General features: G+C 39.9%; 2 protein-coding genes across 2 annotated transcripts; one reads left to right on the top strand and one right to left on the bottom strand.

Annotated features, from left to right (window-relative positions):
• Positions 1-4,088: 4,088 nt before the first annotated feature.
• On the bottom strand, positions 4,089-4,859 carry cdca5 (cell division cycle associated 5; the record flags this gene model as incomplete). Its single annotated transcript, XM_083899462.1, has 1 exon — positions 4,089-4,859. The coding sequence occupies one exon, from the start codon at positions 4,857-4,859 to the stop codon at positions 4,089-4,091; it is 771 nt and encodes a 256-aa protein (XP_083755588.1).
• A 195-nt stretch (positions 4,860-5,054) lies between these two features.
• psmb2 (proteasome 20S subunit beta 2) lies at positions 5,055-19,530 on the top strand. The gene is made up of 6 exons (XM_083900269.1): positions 5,055-5,244; positions 5,737-5,859; positions 6,174-6,244; positions 17,592-17,754; positions 18,216-18,265; positions 19,318-19,530. The coding sequence occupies exons 1-6, from the start codon at positions 5,154-5,156 to the stop codon at positions 19,417-19,419; spliced, it is 600 nt and encodes a 199-aa protein (XP_083756395.1). The 5' UTR covers positions 5,055-5,153; the 3' UTR covers positions 19,420-19,530.
• The last annotated feature ends 604 nt before the right edge of the window (positions 19,531-20,134 follow it).

The raw sequence follows: 20,134 nt of genomic DNA, 5'->3' as shown, positions 1-20,134 counted from the left end.
TGGTGGAGGCCTCCAGCTTGTGGGTTGGAGAATTTAACTACAAAGAGCGTTATTTTTTATCAGAAATACAAAGCTGAAACCAATAAACATGGTTCTTCTTCAATTACTAATTTCATTCATTCATCAGTGTGTGTGACACCAGAGAAAAAATATCAGATTTTCTGCCATTTTTGGTCTGAATTCTGAGTTAAATTTCAGATGTGGCCCTAATCCTCCTCCACATAATCTTGTGGTTGCTTTCTGGGGTCAGAAGAAATGATGAACCTGGCCAGGACAGGGAAAACAGTGAGGCCCCAAAAAAACGAACATTAGTCCAGGAACCTTGTTACAATGGCCATAATAGTAATTTGATTTGTGATTTACCTACTGTACATACTTAATAATGAGTGCATGTGTCTCCCAAAACCTCTATGTAATAATATCACGAGGGTAAAATGTGCCTGTGTATAGTTGCTTTTTCATATTTGTTACATTTTTGTACCTGCAGAAATCAGTAAAATAAACATTCTGTTCCAGTTTTGAGAGCCATAATTACTGCTGAGCAATAGAACTTTAAATATAATACATGGTGATGAAATCAAAGGAAACACTAAAGAGAAACCCTGTTATTGCCCCGCACTGTGTTGGCAGTAATTGTTCTTATGAATCAATTATTCTGCCACAGAGAGTGCTCTGATCTACACTGGTGGTTCTCTGTGTTTACATTCACACATACAGGTGGGTCCTTGTTAGTGTAAATTATGCAACACGTCCAGTTAAAGAGACTCTGGAGGAAAGTCTTTCTACCTGTCCACCATTCTCATTAAAGGCAGACTGATCATCCACGCACTTATTCAGTCTGCCTCATCGTCGTCGTCACTAGAGACTGTGAACAGGACTGTGTTGTTAGTCAACAGACTCCACCAGCAGCTTCATATTAGACCCCAATCATGTTTACTCAGTAATAATGGATGAGAGCGTCAACCTCAACTATTTCAGCTCAACAAATCAATTTTAAAGCATATGTATATATATATATATATATATATATATATATTTATACATATATATATATATATATACAGTTAGGCCCATAAATATTTGGACATCGACACAGTTCTCTTTATTTTGGCTCTATACACCACTACAATGGATTTGAAATGAAACAAACAAGATGTGCTTTAACTGCACACTTTCAGCTTTAATTTGATTTTTTAATTTAATTTTAATTTAATTTTAATATTTACATCCAAATCAAGTGAACGGTGTAGGAATTAGAACACTTTCTATATGTGCCTCCCACTTTTTAGGGGACCAAAAGTAATTGGACAATCGACTGAAAAGCTATTTCATGGACAATTGTGGGCTATTCCTTCATTATTTCATCTTCAATGACACAGGTAAAAGTTCTGGAGTTGATTCCAGGAGTGACAATTGCATTTTGAATATGTTGCTGTTAACTTTGTATATGAGATCCAAGGAGCTGTCACTGTCAGTGAAGCAAGCCATCATTAGGCTGAAAAATCAAAACAAACCCATCAGAGAAATAGCAAAAACATTAGGTGTGTCCAAATCAACTGTTTGGAAAATTCTTAAAAAGAAAGAACGCACCAGTGAGCTCAGCAACACCAAAGGACCTAGAAGACCACAGAAAACCACTGTGGTGGACGACAGAAGAATTATTTCCCTGGTGAAGAAAAACCTCTTCATAACAGTTGGCCAGATCAAAAACACTCTCCAGGAGGTAGGTGTATGTGTTTCAAAGTCAACAATCAAAAGAAGAATTCACCAGAGTGAGTACAGAGGGTTCGCCGCAAGATGTAAACCATTGGTGAGCCTCAAAAACGGGAAGACAAGATTAGAATTTGCCAAACAACACCTATAAAAGCCGTTATAATTCTGGAAGAACATCCTCTGGACAGATGAGACCAAGATCAACTTGTACCACAGTGATGGGAAGAGAAGAGTGTGGAGAAGGAAAGGAACTGCTCATGATCCACAACATACCACCTCATCAGTGAAGCATGGTGGTGGTAGTGTCATGGCGTGGACATGTATGGCTGCCAATGGAACTGGTTTCCTTGTATTTATTGATGATGTAACTGCTGACAAAAGCAACAGGATGAATTCTGAAGTCCAACAATATTATCTGCTCATATTCAGCCAAATGCTTCTGAACTCATTAGACGGAGCTTCACAGTGCAGATGGACAATGACCCAAAGCAAACTGCAAAAGCAACCAAAGAGTTTTTTAAGGCAAATATGGAATGTTATCAGTCAATCACCTGACCTGAATCTGATTGAGCATGCGTTTCACTTGTTGAAAATGAAGGGAAAATGCCCCAAGAACAAGCATGAACTGAAGAGCGTGTCAGTAGAGGCCTCACAGAGCATCACCAGGGATGAAACCCAGTGTCTGTTGATGTCTATGCCTTCCAGACTTCAGGCTGGAATTGACTGCAAAGGATTTGTAACCAAGAATTAAACAATGAAAGTTTGATTTATGATTGTTTAGTTTGTCCAATTACTTTTGGTCCCCTAAAAAGTGGGAGGCACATATAGAAAGTGTTGTAATTCCTACACCGTTCACTTGATTTGGATGTAAATGCCCTCAAATTAAAGCTGAAAGTGTACCGTTAGAGCACATCTTGTTCGTTTCATTTCAAATCCATTGTAGTGGTGTATAGAGCCAAAATAAAGAGAACTGTGCCGATGTCCAAATATTTATGGGCCTAACTGTACATATATATATATATATATATATATATATATATATACTCTGAACGTCTTTTGTTGATAGTAGTATCACTAAAATCAGTCACAAAAACCAAACATTGCTTTAAAAAAAAGGAAAAAAGTGAAATTGGAGTGATTTAAATAACCTGTAAATATGTTGGTATGGTCGGTTATTAAAGGTGATTTATTTACATTTAAAACTCATTCTCCAATACATTTATACAAACCATCAAGCATAGATAAACGCCATCTAATAGTCTTTTGAGAATCAGAAGACACTATGAAAGGGTAATGCTAGTTCAAGTTATAAAAGACAAAACTCCCGAGTGGAACTATTCTTTTATTAACTTCAGACCGTTTAAACTGTTTTGTCTTCCACAGTGGATCTTCTGAACAATCAACCAGTACAAATTGGAGACAGTAAACATGGTCAAAGCCTGTTTATAAACAAGCATACAAATGGAGTTTAATCACTCTAAATCAAGGTAAAAAGTAAGGATAATTAGGGCGGCATATATATATTCTCATTATTAATTAATACAAAGTATGACGTCCAGAGTTAAACCAGAGTTATTCAGTTTATCATGGCTACATGTAAATGAAGACAGATAATCCATCCTGACCTTGTTCTGAAGGAGATATTATTCTGGTTATAATGTTTACATTACTTTGTGAGGGACTGTTGCATTTATATTGCAGTTTAAATGTTTGATTTAAACTGCTGATAATTGTGATAATGACTTGTTGTGTTCTAGATTACGTCCACTGCTGCAAACAATTAATCAGGACATCATAATCTGATTAAGATTCAAATGTGACTATATTACGCAACCAGTACTGGTTTTCATAGCAGTGTCTTACACAGATTATTGTCATTATCTGGTTTGTATCAGAAACACTACTATCTATGTCAAATATGAAATATCCTAAAGAAACACAATGGATTACCATGTCTGAGAGGCATGAATCAACAGAGTATGTGGCACTTTGTTTTGCTTGAAATGTGACTAAAACAACCATCAGTCAGAAATGACTGCAGATTGTTAACTTATTTATTCATTGTTAGAGTTAACATTCAATAGGAAAAAGGAACATGTTTTTGGTTTACTTATCTAACTACTAGTAGTCACTTTGGAATCAAAACAACACTCGTCTGTCTACATAAAGGATCTAAACCTCACCATTAAGAGCAAAACAGCAAACGTCAAAGAAACATGTACATTGTAAGGAACTTCCAATATACAAAAAAACCGTCTCCGATGGATACAAAACACTCCCAAAAACTAATATTCCATCATGTCCGTGAGAAAATCAACATGCCACAATGAGAGAATCGTTCCTTTAGTTTGTCCAAGTGTCATGTTTTTAATATTTTACTCCACAACCAGATCAAACTCATCTGCTTCTTCGAACACTGCGTTCATCTCTGCAGCCAGTGCGTCCAGCTCCGTGGTGTCGATCTGCTGCACCTTCCTCCTTCTCTTCTTCTTCTCCTTCGCCACAGCCACTCCGGGGATGTTTGGATCCTGCTCGGGGAAACCCGAACCGCGGTCGTCCGCCTCGAGCATAGACATGAACGAGTTGAGACCAGACAAGGACTCAGAGCCTTCAAGATCTGCCTTGGAATGTCGGACTCTCTGGAAAACCTCCGGGGTGCGCAACTTATCGAAGCCGAATAAAGTCTCTTTTGAGTCGGGGCTGCTGAATGACTTGTCACTGAGCCTGCTGTAGGACCGGCGAACTTTCTGTGACCACACCGCGTCCTCTGGATCCACCGCCGGCTGTTGGGGGCGAGAGGGCGGCGGTGATGAGGGCAGAATCGGTGAGGGCATAGCGGCCTTCTTCTTCTCTTTCTTCCCACTCGAGGAGCTGCTGCTGCGGGTCCGAATGGGAACCGGGTCCGGCGCCCTGTGTTTCTTCTGCTGGCTGTCATCGCTCTCTGACAACCTTGGTGTATTCTCCTTGTTATGCTCCGATGGCGCAGTTGTTTTTCTGGGAGCAATTTTCCTCACAGTTATCGAGCGTTTTACAGCCACAGGGCCCTGCGCCGCTTTCGTATCCGTTTTTACGATAGTCTGTAGAGGAGAACTCAACCGCGGAGACCGTCTCCGCAGCGAGACGTCGAGCTTATTCGACTCGGGCATTTTGTATCGATGCGTTCCGCCGTTCGCGCGGACATCCAGTTCGCATTAACTGTGTAATTTGTCGTTTTTATTTTCAAAAATAAAAACGCTGCTGTGTTAGTTTCGGTGAGTCCGCTCAAATCGCCCGCCTTTGTCGCGCGGAAATGACAAAATAGTGTTTTCCGGTGACGACATTCGCCTGCGCTGTCTATGTACTGAGTAACTTTTGCTGTGTAATCCGTGTATCACCGGCTAAGAAGCACCTGCGGTTTGATAGTATTTTATAATTATTTCACCGTACGACTTATATTGAAGATGGAATATTTGCTGGGGATCCAAGGACGGGATTTTGTCCTCGTCGCCGCTGATAATATTGCAGCCAGCTCCATCATTCAAATGAAACATGGTATGACAATGCGTTAGCTTAGCATTAGCCACTGAGCAGCTTGCTCAGTTAACACAAATCTTATTTTTCTCAGTTGACAAGTACTCACCATTTATTTCCCGTCTTATATAACGTTATTTGTACATTTACAACACTGCTTTCAACCTCGACTGAATCACAGTTTCTGGTTGGTTTCTGGTTGTGTCTTGAGCTAAATAAATACGCTATCATGCACTATGCTAAGTAGCACATGAATCTCTAGCATTATGCTTTGATTCTGTGACGTTTGAGTTTTATATTATCCCAGTAACATGTAATAATACACGTCGAGTGTCCATGTACGCGATGTTTTAATTTAGTCGAGTCGTAAACGTTTTTAAAACCGTTTTTGGCTTACAGTAGTGAAAGTGAAAGTAATACCACATTAACGTGTACGGAACTGGTGCTCAGGATATTTACAGTACGTCAATTAAATCATTAATTTCGTGTGATTTGTGTATTTTTTTTCTCTAGACTATGACAAAATGTTCAAGCTCAGTGAGAAGATTTTGATGCTGTGTGTCGGAGAAGCTGGAGACACGGTACAGTTTGCAGAGTACATCCAGAAGAATGTCCAGCTTTACAAAATGAGGAATGGTAAGAACTACAGAAGTTCTGAATATTACGTGGCTGTGGCATAATCCTACAAATGATCTAGTCTTTAACAGTGCTGGGTGTTGTTTTGCATTCATTTACGAAAGGCCTGTGTGACCACATTATTATGACATTATTATTTTTGATGCACTATTTTGAAAAATATGTAATTTAACAAATGATTTAACAAAACAGGCCCTATTTTGTTTTACTGCCCCAGTAATTAACGATGGTATCTTTTATAGAAAAGTGCATTTGCTCAATAATATTCACTCAAAGTTTTTTTCTGATGCCATATTCCTATCCTTATTTCTCAGGTTATGAGCTCAGTCCAGCAGCAGCAGCGAACTTCACACGGAAGAACCTTGCAGACTACCTTCGGAGCAGGGTAACTATTCCTGAAACACAATCCATTTATTCAGAGGGAAACTGGCTACAACTGAATAACTTGTGCTTATCACATATAGTAAATCAGCACTATGGGAATGAATGGTGGATGCTTTCCATTTGGGATTTTGCTAAAATCAATAACATATTCAAATCAATCAATCAATCAATCTTTATTTATATAGCCCACAGTTTACAAAACATAGTTTGTCTCACGGGACTTCACAGGGTTGGTAACATCCTCTGTCCTTAGACCTTCGACCAGGGTAAGGAAAAACTACCAGGAAAAAAAAAAAAAAAAACCCTTGTAAAAGGGAAAAAGGGTAGAAACCTTAGGGAGAACCACAGGTGAGGGATCCACTCCCTGCACGGACAGACGTGCAATAGATGTTACCCAAAACATACAATACACAATGACAAGAATAAAAAGTGAAAAAAAAAAAGTCTTTAAATGCCAGGATCATCTGGATCACTGGGTTTATCACAGCCTGTAGTGAAGACTGTTGTGGTCAGAGACTTGAGGATGACGGAGTCTTCTTTCCTGTCCTGACCTCATGTCGTTCACTGGTGTCAGCAGAACTGTAAGAGATTAAAATCAGTTAGAGATGTGCTATATGTAGATTTATGTGCTACATCTCATGGGGGTACATCAGGTAAGTGGTGAGGGATGAAAAATCGAGGACGGGGTAGAGAAAGTGTGGCTCGTGCAAAGTCTGTGTGCTCATTCTAAGTGCATGATGGGAAATTCCCCCAGCAGTCTAAGCCTATGGCAGCATAAGATAGACTATTCTTATCAGGACATACCTGATCTAGCTTCGACTATAGGCTATGTTAAAAAGGTAGGTTTTCAGTCTCACCTTAAAGGCAGAGACCGAGTCAGACTGTCTGACTGAAAGCGGAAGTTGGTTCCACAGGAGAGGAGCCTGGTAGCTAAATGTTCTACCACCGACCATGCAACTTTCAGTAGTAGAATTAATTTATATGGAATTCATATACTGTGCAAACTGAAGCAAAACCAGCTCCTAACTGTCTTCAATAGATCAAAGCTGTCTTTTTACAATACATTGAAAACTCCTACCATCCTTAAAGCAGTATAGCATAATATAATGAGTATGTATGGTTATAGTTTAAAAACTGGGTATCCGCGAGGTCTTAAAAAGTCTTAAATCCAATAATTTGAATTTAAGGGCTTAAAATGTCTTACATTTTCCTACAATCTCATAAAATGTCTTAAATGCAATATCGAAAGGTCTATTAACGTTACTTTTATTTAAAACGTGCATAAACTTCAGTCTCGCTTTGAAATTTTTCTATTTTTGAGAATGCGATAACGTAACAACACGGAACTAAAGTAGGCCACCTGTGCTGCCTGGTGAGAATTTATCGAGCACCACTATCTAATGTGCTAGAAAGCCCACAGCTAAGCCGAATTGCAAGTTCAAAGATTTTTTGCTCCAATTTTCCTTCATGGCTTTGGTACTTTTTTGTCAGTATGGGTGTGAAATTAGTAAATTGTATTCATTATGGTCTTAAAAAAGTCTTAAAGAGTTTGACTTGTTGAAACCTGCAGAGACCCTGAAAAAAGAAAAAAAGCATAATAAAGTGCAGAAAATATTTTGTTCGTTTTACCTGGCACATGTAATAGAAATAATGCATAGTTTGTTCCCCTTTGGCACTGAATTTATGTAAATACTGCACTTTTTGCTGTCTGTTAAGGAACTATGATCCATAAAAATAATACTTGTAGCTTTTATTTCAGTGTTTCTTTGGCGTTTAGGGGTTGAACCTCACAGTCACACAACATAAATAATCTTAGTGGGCCAGATTTCTTAAAGCATTACAAATTATAGCTTTTAAATTTTGATAAAGGAAATGTAAGTGTATATTCAGATGATTTGTACATGCAATATTATTGAGAATCCTCTGAAATCAACACAGCTGATCATTTCATGATTGTCATGAGCTGAAATGGTGGTCAAGATTAAGAGAATTTAATTGCCACATTAATTTGAACATAAATATAGTTGCTGTGCCAAAAAAAAAAGGCATCCAACAAAATTATTTAATTTCAACAATAAATACTTCTGTCATTTGTGTTTTTTCATAATATACTGGGTTATCTTCAATCTTGGCATCACAGTTTTATTCACACCACAAACACCGCAGTCCAGTGTGCAGTGTTCATCTCCACAAATGTAAATCCACTTTGCAAAGTTGTTCCTTCTTTATCTTTAATTTTCCCATTTCATCCGTTAGTCTTTTCTAAGTCAAATAATTATAACGTCTGTATTCTCCTGTCTTTTCTCAGTTTAAAAAAACAGAAGTTAATTAATCCCTTGCACCAGTGGTCATCCTCTGAGTTATGCATATTCATTGTCGGGTGTTAAGCAAGTATACCTATACATATTTTAATTTTGTTGTTTAAATTTAATTACATCCTGTAGCATTTTCAGTCTCATTTTGCCCAAGGGAACTAATGATGGCCTCACAGGCTAATTTCCATTATTTAAAATAATGCTTAATTCAAATTGCAGCAAAATTCACTGTATGTATATCAGCAGTATGTTTAAATTTTTGTTTGAAATGCATTAGTGGCTAAAAACAAAGAATGAAAACAATCACTGCAGAGGCCTTTTTTTGTCTCGATGCTGTACACAGTACACAGCTGTGGTCATGGTGATAGAGGTGTCGCAGTCAAGTTCAGGTGGGAATCAGATGTCACCTGTAATTGTACCTGTGTGTTTGTAAGTAGATGCATTTTGACAGAGGCAGGCACATTTGTCAGCTTGTTGGGAGTCATGACTTATTCCCCTCAGAGACTTCATGGCAACACCTGAGCCTTTAGCAGCACACACACATACCTGTAATAACTGTAATACATTTGTGCTTCATTTAGAAGGCTGTTATTTGAGACCAAAGAGGCAAACTTGCAGCACAATGTAAGGCACACGTGAGATTAAGGTACATGTCTACTGGTCCACTGTGAAAGTGTGGGTTTTCTGTGGGTACACTGGCTTCCTCTTGTAGTCCAAACACACGGTTAGGATTAAAGCCCAATTTATACTTCTGCGTAAAGTGCTCTGCGTAGCTACGCAGAGTCCTCTGCGTCGACGCAGAACCTGTCGAAGAGCCTCTGCGTCGTCTCCGGGTGCACGGAATATTTTTTAAGTGTCCGTCACTCCGTCAAGGGACTACGGAGACGGCAAGAGCTGCGATTGGTCCTCAGGACAGGCCGAGCTAAGCTGCTCTGTGCCGGCTCTCAGTGCGCTCTGGGCGTCCTGACAGAGGCGGAGCTGATCCCCGCCGATAACGCCGCTGCCGAACTATAAATACGTCATATCTTAACACACACAGCACATGTTTAGACTCTAAATGGCCAATTTCTCGCCTCAAATTATCTTAAAACTGCGTTCCGTGACACAGAAAAGTGAGAAACGGCCACTTTTTCAACAACAACAGTCTTTCTCTCTCTTTCTTTCTCGGACGCCATTGCTCACTGTAGCCAGAAGCACAACAACCTTGCGCAGCGACCCCTACTGATCGGCGGGAAATTGCAGCGAGTGTCCGTCACCACGACGCAGAAGTATAAATGCTCGAGGCGTCTCCGTGGTGACGCAGACGGATAACGCATACGCAGTCGGAGAAGTATAATGTGGCCTTAAGAGATGACCACAACTTGCCAAGAGGTGTCAATAATGAGTATGAATGGTTTTATGCATCAGCAATATGTTGGGGCCCACAGGAGATTTTTCAGGCGTCCCCAAAAAAAATAAGTTTTTGTTACACTTTTATTGATTATAAATATAGTTGTGATTCACTTGGCACACGTATCCCTCGCTTGTGTCACTTTTTATTTTGTGAATTTGCTTTGCTGTATAAGTAAGTGCTGTAGCTAAATTATGGGTTGACTTTTGTACTGTATGTTAAACATACTGACAACAACATCCCTAAATTAAGTATCTGTTGATTTATTTGAACTCTGGGTCTTGTTTGAATTGGAACTGTTCAGATACATTGTAAGGCCACAACCAATTAGTGTTCAAATGGTGATCAATTTGTCATTCCTAATGATAAATCAATTCATTTGCAGTACAACTTTTAAAGTTTTAGTGCCTAAACAATTTATAGCAAAAAATAACCAGCCACAATAGACAAACATGTCGCTGTTCCAGCTAATTTGTGAAGAGTTGTTGCTTTTATTGATCGTGTGACAGTAATTTCAATATTATGTTATATACATTATGTCATCAACCATGGTTTTATCATAAAAAGAAAATGGTATGTTCCTTTTTTACAAAAAAAAAATCAAGAAACTACTTGGAATTGTAATTAATTTCTTCTCCTAACATATAGTTTTTCTTGTTGCTTGCATGTGCTCTCAGCTCCATTTATCTTCAATTCAATGCATCTTTTGCACTAATTTGTTAAGAGTAGTGCAGCCGCTGCCTGTCACAATAGCAGAAGGGTAAAAATAATTACAAAAAACAATTAGTGCGGCAGAGAAGGGAATGTGGGACACATCGAACGGGGGATAGGGATAGAGCAGCAGCAGCAGGAGGAGGAGGAGTGGGGGTCCTGGGGGAGAACAAGCGGGCCCAGTAGACAACACCACACAGTGTGAGAAAGACAACGAGTCAAAATGCACATGATTACAATAAGCATGCACACAGAGGGACCTATAGGATTGTGTTATTCAGTCAAGGTTGTACTGTACATGTTGTGGAGGATAACATTTATATTCAAGTCTTGTCATAAGTTGTAGCTGTATCGCTATATTTGTGCCTCGCGGTTATGAATTTGGTTTTACAAGTGCAGGAATCACCAATGCCATGTTCTCAGGAGTGCTGCAGAAAGTGTTGGAGTAGCAGTTTCTCCTGTGCATCATCCCACACCTTCCTCCAGCTATGTTCTTTTCACATTCATCAATCTCCAGAGAACACGGACATTTGCAAATTATTTTGTATAAACAGTTTTTTATGGCGTCGTCCCCCCATACGCACACACACAGAACATTCTGAATCTGTAGAATATGTAATGTGTGTTGTCCATCTGAATGTGAAACAAGGAAAGAAATCGACGGCCAAAAATTTCAGCTGTTTGGTATTGAATACAATTGCAGGAGAAGTTATCATAAGGTAGAAACAATTTCAGTCTGGCTTTTCTTTTACCTAATTTAAGCCAATAATTATCTTTTTAAAGTATGTATGTCACCTTAAACCAGCTAGAATTACTTCTGATGCTGGGAATTACATTTTTGGTTAGTTTATGGTTTTTGGTTAGTTTATTTTCAACGGCAATTAAGCTACGGTCTCTGTTATAGATACCTTTTGGCACATAAAGACAAATTTCTTTTTTTATGAGGATTTGAACCAACAGAAAAGGAGGACATCCTCCATTTGTGGAGACAGAAGCCATAACACTTAAAAATTAATCAAAACCTACAGTTTCTCCCATTTTGAAAGGAATCTCTTTTTTTAGTGTCCATTTATATGTAGTATAGAGTTATGGAGACAAACATTCCTTATAAAGATAAGACAAAAAAAGGTTAAAGGTGAACTTGTTGTTGTCCATAAATGATGTATGCTATGTGCAGCATAGATGATATATGAGCCTACAGGCTTGTCTCTCAGACATGGATTAAGCTCATTTGCTGTCTTCGAGAAAATTCAACTTACAGCCTCTCTCACTTCATGTCTGGGGAAGCAGCTGACTGCATATGTTTTAATTAATCTGATTAAATCATTGCAGATGTAAATTTAACCCAGACAGAAAGGCAAGATAATGATCACAAATAATCATAATGACCCCCTAACACACAAACCAAACCATCCCATAATCCCGCCAGCATGTCCAGACCCTTGGGTTAAAACAAGTACTGACTGATAAATTAATCAGTTGTATATTGTTAGTTCTAATGGCCTCTTTCCTGCAGGATCAATTACAGATGAAATTACCCAAGTGTCTTCTGACCTCCAGGAGGTTAGTTAACGTCAGCAGCTCATGTAAGAGCAGAGTTAAGGCCACATTATACTTCTCCGACTGCGTATGCGTTATCCGTCTGCGTCACCACGGAGACGCCTCGAGCATTTATACTTCTGCGTCGTGGTGACGGACACTCGCTGCAATTTCCCGCCCGATCAGTAGGGGTCGCTGCGCAAGGTTGTTGTGCTTCTGGCTACAGTGAGCAATGGCGTCCGAGAAAGAAAGAGAGAGAAAGACTGTTGTTGTTGAAAAAGTGGCCGTTTCTCACTTTTCTGTGTCACGGAACGCAGTTTTAAGATAATTTGAGGCGAGAAATTGGCCATTTAGAGTCTAAACATGTGCTGTGTGTGTTAAGATATGACGTATTTATAGTTCGGCAGCGGCGTTATCGGCGGGGATCAGCTCCGCCTCTGTCAGGACGCCCGGAGCGCACTGAGAGCCGGCACAGAGCAGCTTAGCTCGGCCTGTCCTGAGGACCAATCGCAGCTCTTGCCGTCTCCGTAGTCCCTTGACGGAGTGACGGACACTTAAAAAATATTCCGTGCACCCGGAGACGACGCAGAGGCTCTTCGACAGGTTCTGCGTCGACGCAGAGGACTCTGCGTAGCTACGCAGAGCACTTTACGCAGGAGTATAAATTGGGCTTTAAGCCTGTTGTACTTTACCAGCCCGCTGTCCAGAAAAACAACTCCTCTAACCTCTGGAGTACTGTATTCACTCAAGCTTTAGAGAGCAGACAAAGAAAAAACACTCTCGCGCACACACACACACACTAGCGGTAAGTGTAATCACCTGAGGCCTCGACTCTGCCGCATGAATATCAGTAATGATACACATGAAATTCAGAACAAAACAACAACTGCAAAGTTTCGGGGGCATAGAAATTCAGCTCCAGCTCTGATTCTGTTTGTTTCTCCTGTTTTATGTGCACTGATATAGTTGTATATTAAATGAATACAGATTAAATTAATTGATACAGAATTGACAGGTTCACCACTGAGGTAAAAATAAAGAGAAAAAAAGTTGAACAGCATTGGTTTGTTTGTGAAATTAAAACAAACAAACAACAAAAAATCTGCGAGAGGCAGAGAATTTATAAATATCACATTTCATGTAAAAGCCTCGCAGTCTCCTGTTTTTGTGTAAATATGTGGTTGTTTGCTGCTGTCAGGTGATGATGAAACGTTTTCTGTCTGTTAGATTTGAACTCCATGTATGGTTTGGTAAATAAAGCTCTTTTTTTGTAAGGCCACAGCAACAGTTAGCCTCTGTGCTGCGGTGATCCACAGCTGGCCCCATATGGGTTTGTAAAATATTTTGTAGCACACAGTGGGCGCAAATAATTACTGGTGCCATATTGCATGCAGCTCCCCTGCTCCTGCACAGATGAACAATTAATACAAGCAGATTGAGAAGAAATGCCAATAAAGAGAACATGCCCCAGGGCGGAGTACAAAAATAGGGGGAGGGATGAGAGGGAAGGAAGGAAAGAAAGAGGGGAGGGAATGCTGGAACGTGGAAGAGGAGATAGGGGATGAGTTTGTGGTGGTGTAGTCGCAACATGACCTTAATTTGTGTCGCAGCCAAAGCTGCTGCCTTTGTTCTGAATGTGCTACCCTTAAGGAATAGTTCAACATTTCTTGACCAGAGTTGGATGAGGAGATTGATTTCACTCTTCTGTCCATTAGCATAAAGACATTATACATCTTCTATGTCTCTGTCTTAACAAAAGAATTCCACACCAACAGCTCCAAAACCAAGAAACACTAGAGTTGCATCAATACACAATTAATGAATCAAAAACGCAAATGTTGAAGACACTCTAGTTCCCTGACGCACTAAGGGAAAAACTTGCTTGGCGGAGGTGTTGCAGTTTGTATTCTCACCATTGGGTATCACCCGTTCTTACACAGTGGACCTTTAATCCTATTTCACTACATTGACATGTGTCAGACTGTTGCCTAGACTAAGATTTCCCCACCCAGTTCTGGTCCATTTGGTAACCAAATAATTATTATTATTTATTTTTTTGGCTTCATCCTCTCAAGGGGTCACCACAGTGGATCACCGAGGTAGCATATTAGTTTTGGCAGAGATTTTGTGACAGATGCCCTTCCTGACGCAACCCTCCCAATTATTCAGGCTTGGGACCTGCACAAGGGTGTGGGGTCAGTGCAGAGAGTCCAGCCCTTGACAGTTCCAGTTACAAGTTCCCTTGCCAAATTTCGTCCGCTATATACAGTATTACCACAGATGTGACGGAAGTATCCGTATAACTCTCTTCAAAGTGACAGTACCCAAAATGTCAAGACGGCTCCTTGAAAACCAGTTGGGTCTGGTTTGTCTCTGCTGAAGACGACGGTAGTAACGCGTGCACACAGGTGTGTCTTTTGTTCAGCAAAACACTGCATTTTGCCTTGTGTGGCTGAGCGTGCGAGAAGAAAAAAAAAAATACTATGTGCATTGTTTGCATGAGAACCTTGGTGTGAGTTCAGGTGGCAGGGTTAACAAGTAGGGCCCTATGAAATCCGTTTTATTTTTTTCCAAATTCCGTTTTATTTTTTTCCAAATTCCGTTTTTTCCGTTTTAATTTTTTAGAATTCCGTTTTTTCCGTTTTATTTATTTTTTATTCTGTTTTTTTTACCTTTTATACTTACTTTACCACCATAGAATGTGTGCTTTTTGTGTCAGTGAATAAAATGTCCACTGAAATGCAACTTTCTTCTTGAATCCACTGACTTCTCAATTGTTCAATTGTTTTGACTTAAGTTAAATCCTAATTAAGTAAATGCAAGTGAATCTTAAAACAAGCCATGCAATGCTGGTCACATTTAAAAGTAAAATAATTAACATAAATAAAAAAGTGGTAGTGCCCCCTCATCTGGTGCAGACGGATTTCTGCGCACCGCCCCTGCGCTGTACTGTTCTCCCTCTCCTGCGCCGTGCGCTTCTCCGTATCCGACTGGATCGTTTCTCTACACGCAATATTACCCCTACAACTCTGCAATTAAGGGAATAACAGATGCATCAGATGAGCCGATGTCTTTAGTTAACTGTTCAAAGAGAGAGAATGTTCTCTGCTGTGAAGTGAAAGTCGCGGGGAGTTCATAAGTTTCACTTTTGCGCAGAGACTTTCCAGCATTTCATGTTCCACAGTTTACTCGCCGTGTTTCGGCCGCCGAATTATCGGTGCATTCCTAAATATAACATCTTTATTGACAATAACAATATAACCGTAATAATGGCGTATTTGATGGTGTGACTTGGGTTTCAATCGGCACCTGGACAAGGGGACGCTCGCCGGTTACATGCGGGCGCAGCGCACTTGTTCCGCGGTTTAGAAAAAAAAAGTGTATATAAAGTAAATAAACAAGCAACACGCACTGGGGGAGACCCTGGCCGGGTGAGTGTTTGTGAGGAGATGCACGGGTGGTGCCACGAATGAGCGTTCCCCGGAACATTTCTCCAGACAAACGTTCCTTCTCCTCACGATGACAGCATTTCAGTCACATTATGTCAATTTCCGCGATATTCCGCGTTTAACATTAGATTCCGTTTTTATTGGCCAATTCCGCGATTCCGTCCGCGATTCCGTTAACACGGAAATCATAGGGCCCTAAACAAGGTGCCTGGCTGAGGTGACATGGGAAGGTTATTTTGATGCCAAGTCAGTATTATTGTTACATTGTAACCAGTGAGGCAGGTGTGTGGTGGGTGGGGGTGACGCCACCGGGGCATTCGCAAGCTCACAGAGGAATTAAAACACACACACGTGCACAATAAGATATTCATCTTGAGAGTCACACCCCTGGTGTGTACTCACAAACACACTGTTTCCCTTTCTCACTTGCATTTGTGTCTATTCAAAATCCATCGTTATCCCACACACATATGTACACCAAAGCCGACTCCAGTCCACAGGGAACATAACGATCATCACTACCCTTGTGACAAACACGGCCCGGCCGGAACACGCGCACGCACACACACACACACGTACGTCACAGAAATAAGCATGTTGTGTGTGAGTTAAATAGAAATGAGAGGGCAGGTGTGCAGTTCACAGCTCTCCTGGCGTCATTGGATCATATTTGCCTCTCTCTGCGTGACATGTTACATTTTTCTTGTTCCATCACACACTACATGCAAAAAAAAATTTCAGGCTGTGCTGTGAAACGCTTTGAAAATTGTCTGGCTTTAATAAATGGAGGAAGAGGGGCTTGCAAAAAAACGACTGGAGAAAATTAGTGTTTTGGAGGAAGAGAGGGGATAAGAGGCTTGGAGCGTAAAAGATGTAATTTAAAAAAGGGGGTGGGGGGGTAAAGGGAGCAAAAGAGGAACGACTTTAGAAGTTTTTAATGAGCCCTGGCACTTCTCCAGGGCACGAGGGTTGAAGGCGGTGGAGAGGGAGGGAGAATTGTGGGATGGGGGGGAGTGAAAAAAGGGGAGGATCATTGAGGGATGGAGGGAGCAACAGGGGGTGCTGACTCCCAGCAGATGTCACACAGCCGGTGACACCTTGCTCCTGCACAAGAACACACACACACACACACCTCCTCTGTCCTGTAACACCCTTTCACCTTTCCTATCCCTCCATCACTCTCCAGCCCCCTCCTCTCACTCTCTCTCTGTTGTTTATGCCGTGTTAATGTTGCCACTGTGCGTCACTCCGCGTCTGCGCCAAGGTAGAAAAAGTCGATAATTAAGAGCAATTTATTTGGAAGGAGTTGAGAAGTTGTACTTTTCAAGTGGTAAGATTTCTCACTCTTGGGTGATGGAAGACATTTTTTTTAGAATAGTTCTAGTCGTACTACATCAAGTGGCATCTACGCTGAAAATGTAGGAATTCTGCCTTCTCATATTTACAAATCCAGCTGCAAATCCGCTCACCAGTATGTATTGTTTTGTATTTTTTCAAAATAGCCTTAGTGTATCAAGTCCAATCTCAAACTTCCACGTCTACTTTCCAAACTGCACATTGTTGCTACAATGTGATTGGCTGATTCAATATTAAAAATAGCCAAGGAGTCCATATTAAGTTTCCCAAATAAAATTTATGTAATTGTCGTCCTTTTCAAACTGTAGGACCTGTGATTTCTGTCCTATTTTTGAGTTTGTCCTTTCTATTTATTATTTATTATTTAAAAAGTGAATGTAATTTGATTCACTGATTGTTTTTACAGTAGTTTCAAACCTATTGCTGTGTTTTCACCACCATGTTAGATGATGCCGTGATTAAGATAAGACGCTCTGTCAACATGGTGCATGTACCAGGGAGTTGCTGTTAAAGTGGCTTCAAAGCAGTTTCATCAACACTTCAGTCTCTAGTTTACATACCTCCACTCTCTTCCTCCTCCATCTCCAGACACCATATCATGTGAACCTGTTGTTGGCGGGCTATGATGACACAGATGGCCCAGGTCTCTTCTACATGGACTACCTATCTTCCCTGGCCAAGGCCCCCTTCGCTGCCCACGGCTACGGAGCCTTTCTCACTCTATCCATTCTCGATCGCTACTACAAACCAGGTCAGTGCAGAGAAATGTCGTATGCGTGTTTGTTTTTTGTTAGGCTGTATGTTGTTGCTGCTGTCTGTGCACAACTGATCTAATATTGGTCCATGGAGTGTTTCAGTACCTCAGCATATTCCGTAGTTATACATAGTGTAAATCAGGCCAAATATCTTTTCTTTTTTTTTTTACTTTAAAGATTGCTTTGATTCACAAGTTTCTTTGCCAATATTAACTTCATTTTCTAATGCAAAGATGAGAACATTCAAAATGCCAACATGTATATATTGCATCTTCCACTTATACTTAAGTAAAAATAAACTATATAAAAGTGTGCTATTTGCTTTGTTTGAATTTTGTGATTCCAATTTGACACTATACATTTTTCAGCCCCTGGTATAAATTATATTCCCTGTTTTTTTTAACGATGAACATTTTCAGCTTTATTTAAATCTAAATTCTTGTTTCTGTTGTTTCAGATCTGACCAAAGATGAGGCTGTGGATCTGCTGAAGAAGTGCATTGAGGAGGTGAGTTCAAGTAGTTTTACTCATCTTTTTTTGTGTAAATAACAATAAAAAGCATTTTATTTCATAGTTCATTACATTGCTGGGGTATTAATGTTGTTCTGTGTATGCTGTGTGATTTGATTTAGATTTACTCTTATAACACATTTGCACAGGCCTTGTTCAGCCTACAGGTTTATAGCCTACTTTTTTCCTTCATCGTCAGAATTTCCAAATTAGTGCTGTTTCAGCAGCATAGCCATGAGCTGCGTGTAAACTCTTCAAGCTGTAAATATATAGGGGCTTTTAGATGCTGAACATATGATATTACCAGTCCTTTTGGAAAGTGATTGGACACCTCTAGCCAACTTGGGCAAATTGGAGACCAGGACAGGATAAAGTTGTTTGTGCAACAAGAACAGTTCAGAGGTTGACCTGGAGTCAAGAAACCTTCTTTCACAGGCAAAATGTATACTCTGCGTAGGAGCCAGTGAAGTATTCAGAGTCCATATAAAACGTTGCCCTCCATTTTGAAAACTGTCTCAACTAGACTGATGGACAGCAGGTCATCTGGAGAAAAGTAACCCAGTATTTTCCCAGGCTCAATGAGAAGAAACCAGCATTCTTTTATTGATCCTTCAGTTACTGTATGAACTAGAAGCTCATAGCTAAAAATATAGCACAAAACAAATGGAGCAATAAACCATGTAAAGGGTCTTGATTTGAATCAATGATGCTTTGGATCAAACGGAGGCATTACTGCAACGGACTCCTTCATTTTTGTAAAGAAAGATAAATTAAAAATAAAGTATTTGGAAGCACCAAAGGAACATAATAAACCAGTTGGACAATTAGCTGTTCACTTATTCTGGAAGGATCTTCAGAATACTAGATTTTCTCTCTGTTTGACATGGTTAATCTACATTTGTCTATATATTCCTTCAACCATATATAATCGTCAATGTAGTTAGAGAAATGACCTGGCCTTCCTATCGTTTTTGTGTCAACGACCCCAGAAACACTGTTAAAAAGGTAATTAATTGTGTTTCATATGTTCACATTTCTTCCTCCTCCAGCTGAACCGGCGTTTCATCCTGAACCTCCCCTCCTTCACTGTCCGTTTGATTGACAAGGAGGGCATCCATGACCTGGAGAAGATCACCGTTGGCGCCAAGTGACCACTCACGGCTTAACTACAAACCATGACGCCCCTTGCTCTCTCTAGTTTTTTTTTGTACTGTTAACCTTCTTTCTCTTTCAATAAAAAGTGACACACAGTTGAGATACAAGCTCTTTGTCCCTGTGGTGCTTCCTCTCTGCTCATCTGCACATAGAAAGAGAAAGAACAGCCTTCTGGCTGTGTACTTTTCCCCATGTACTTGTGCAGTTGTTCTCGACAAGTGTGTGCATGGCTAATGTACGCTCACTCGTGTTTGTACGTGAAGAGTAGAATGTTACTTCCTGTCACTGAACATCAAAAACTACATCAAAATAGGAGTAGTTAATAAGTTAAGTTTAGCAAGGAGTAAAATCATGACGTGTGATGTTCAACCAGTTCAACTCCTCAAAAGTGTAACATATAGTTCTATTTAGTCGATCATTCTTAAATATGTAAATATGCTTAAAAAATGATCTTGATTTCAAAGTTTCAATATTTTCATGGCTTGTAGAGCTAAAACAAAGTTGTTTTTTTTATGATGATAATTTCTTCTCAGACTTCAAAATGACAATATTTGAATGTTTTGTCCACAAACCACTTTCAGTTTATTGTAACTGAAATCACATTACTTTTTTATTTAAAAGACACTTACAGACCTAATGTTTTTGTGAAAAATAGTCTCCAAATGTACAATGAATTTGTTTCATATTGAAGAAATAATGACACTTAATGTC

The sequence above is a fragment of the Microchirus variegatus genome, assembly GCF_963457635.1.
Source record: "Microchirus variegatus genome assembly, chromosome: 13".
Lineage (NCBI taxonomy): Eukaryota > Metazoa > Chordata > Actinopteri > Pleuronectiformes > Soleidae > Microchirus > Microchirus variegatus.
This window is presented reverse-complemented; position numbering and strand designations above follow the sequence as displayed.

Bases quoted from the DNA above. Each gene is read 5' to 3' on its own strand.
- psmb2 (XM_083900269.1), top strand. From the start codon at position 5,154: ATGGAATATTTGCTGGGGATCCAAGGACGGGATTTTGTCCTCGTCGCC. The intron at 5,245-5,736 runs GTATGACAATGC...TTTTTTCTCTAG, and splicing joins CATCATTCAAATGAAACATG to ACTATGACAAAATGTTCAAG. The intron at 17,755-18,215 runs GTCAGTGCAGAG...CTGTTGTTTCAG, and splicing joins CGATCGCTACTACAAACCAG to ATCTGACCAAAGATGAGGCT.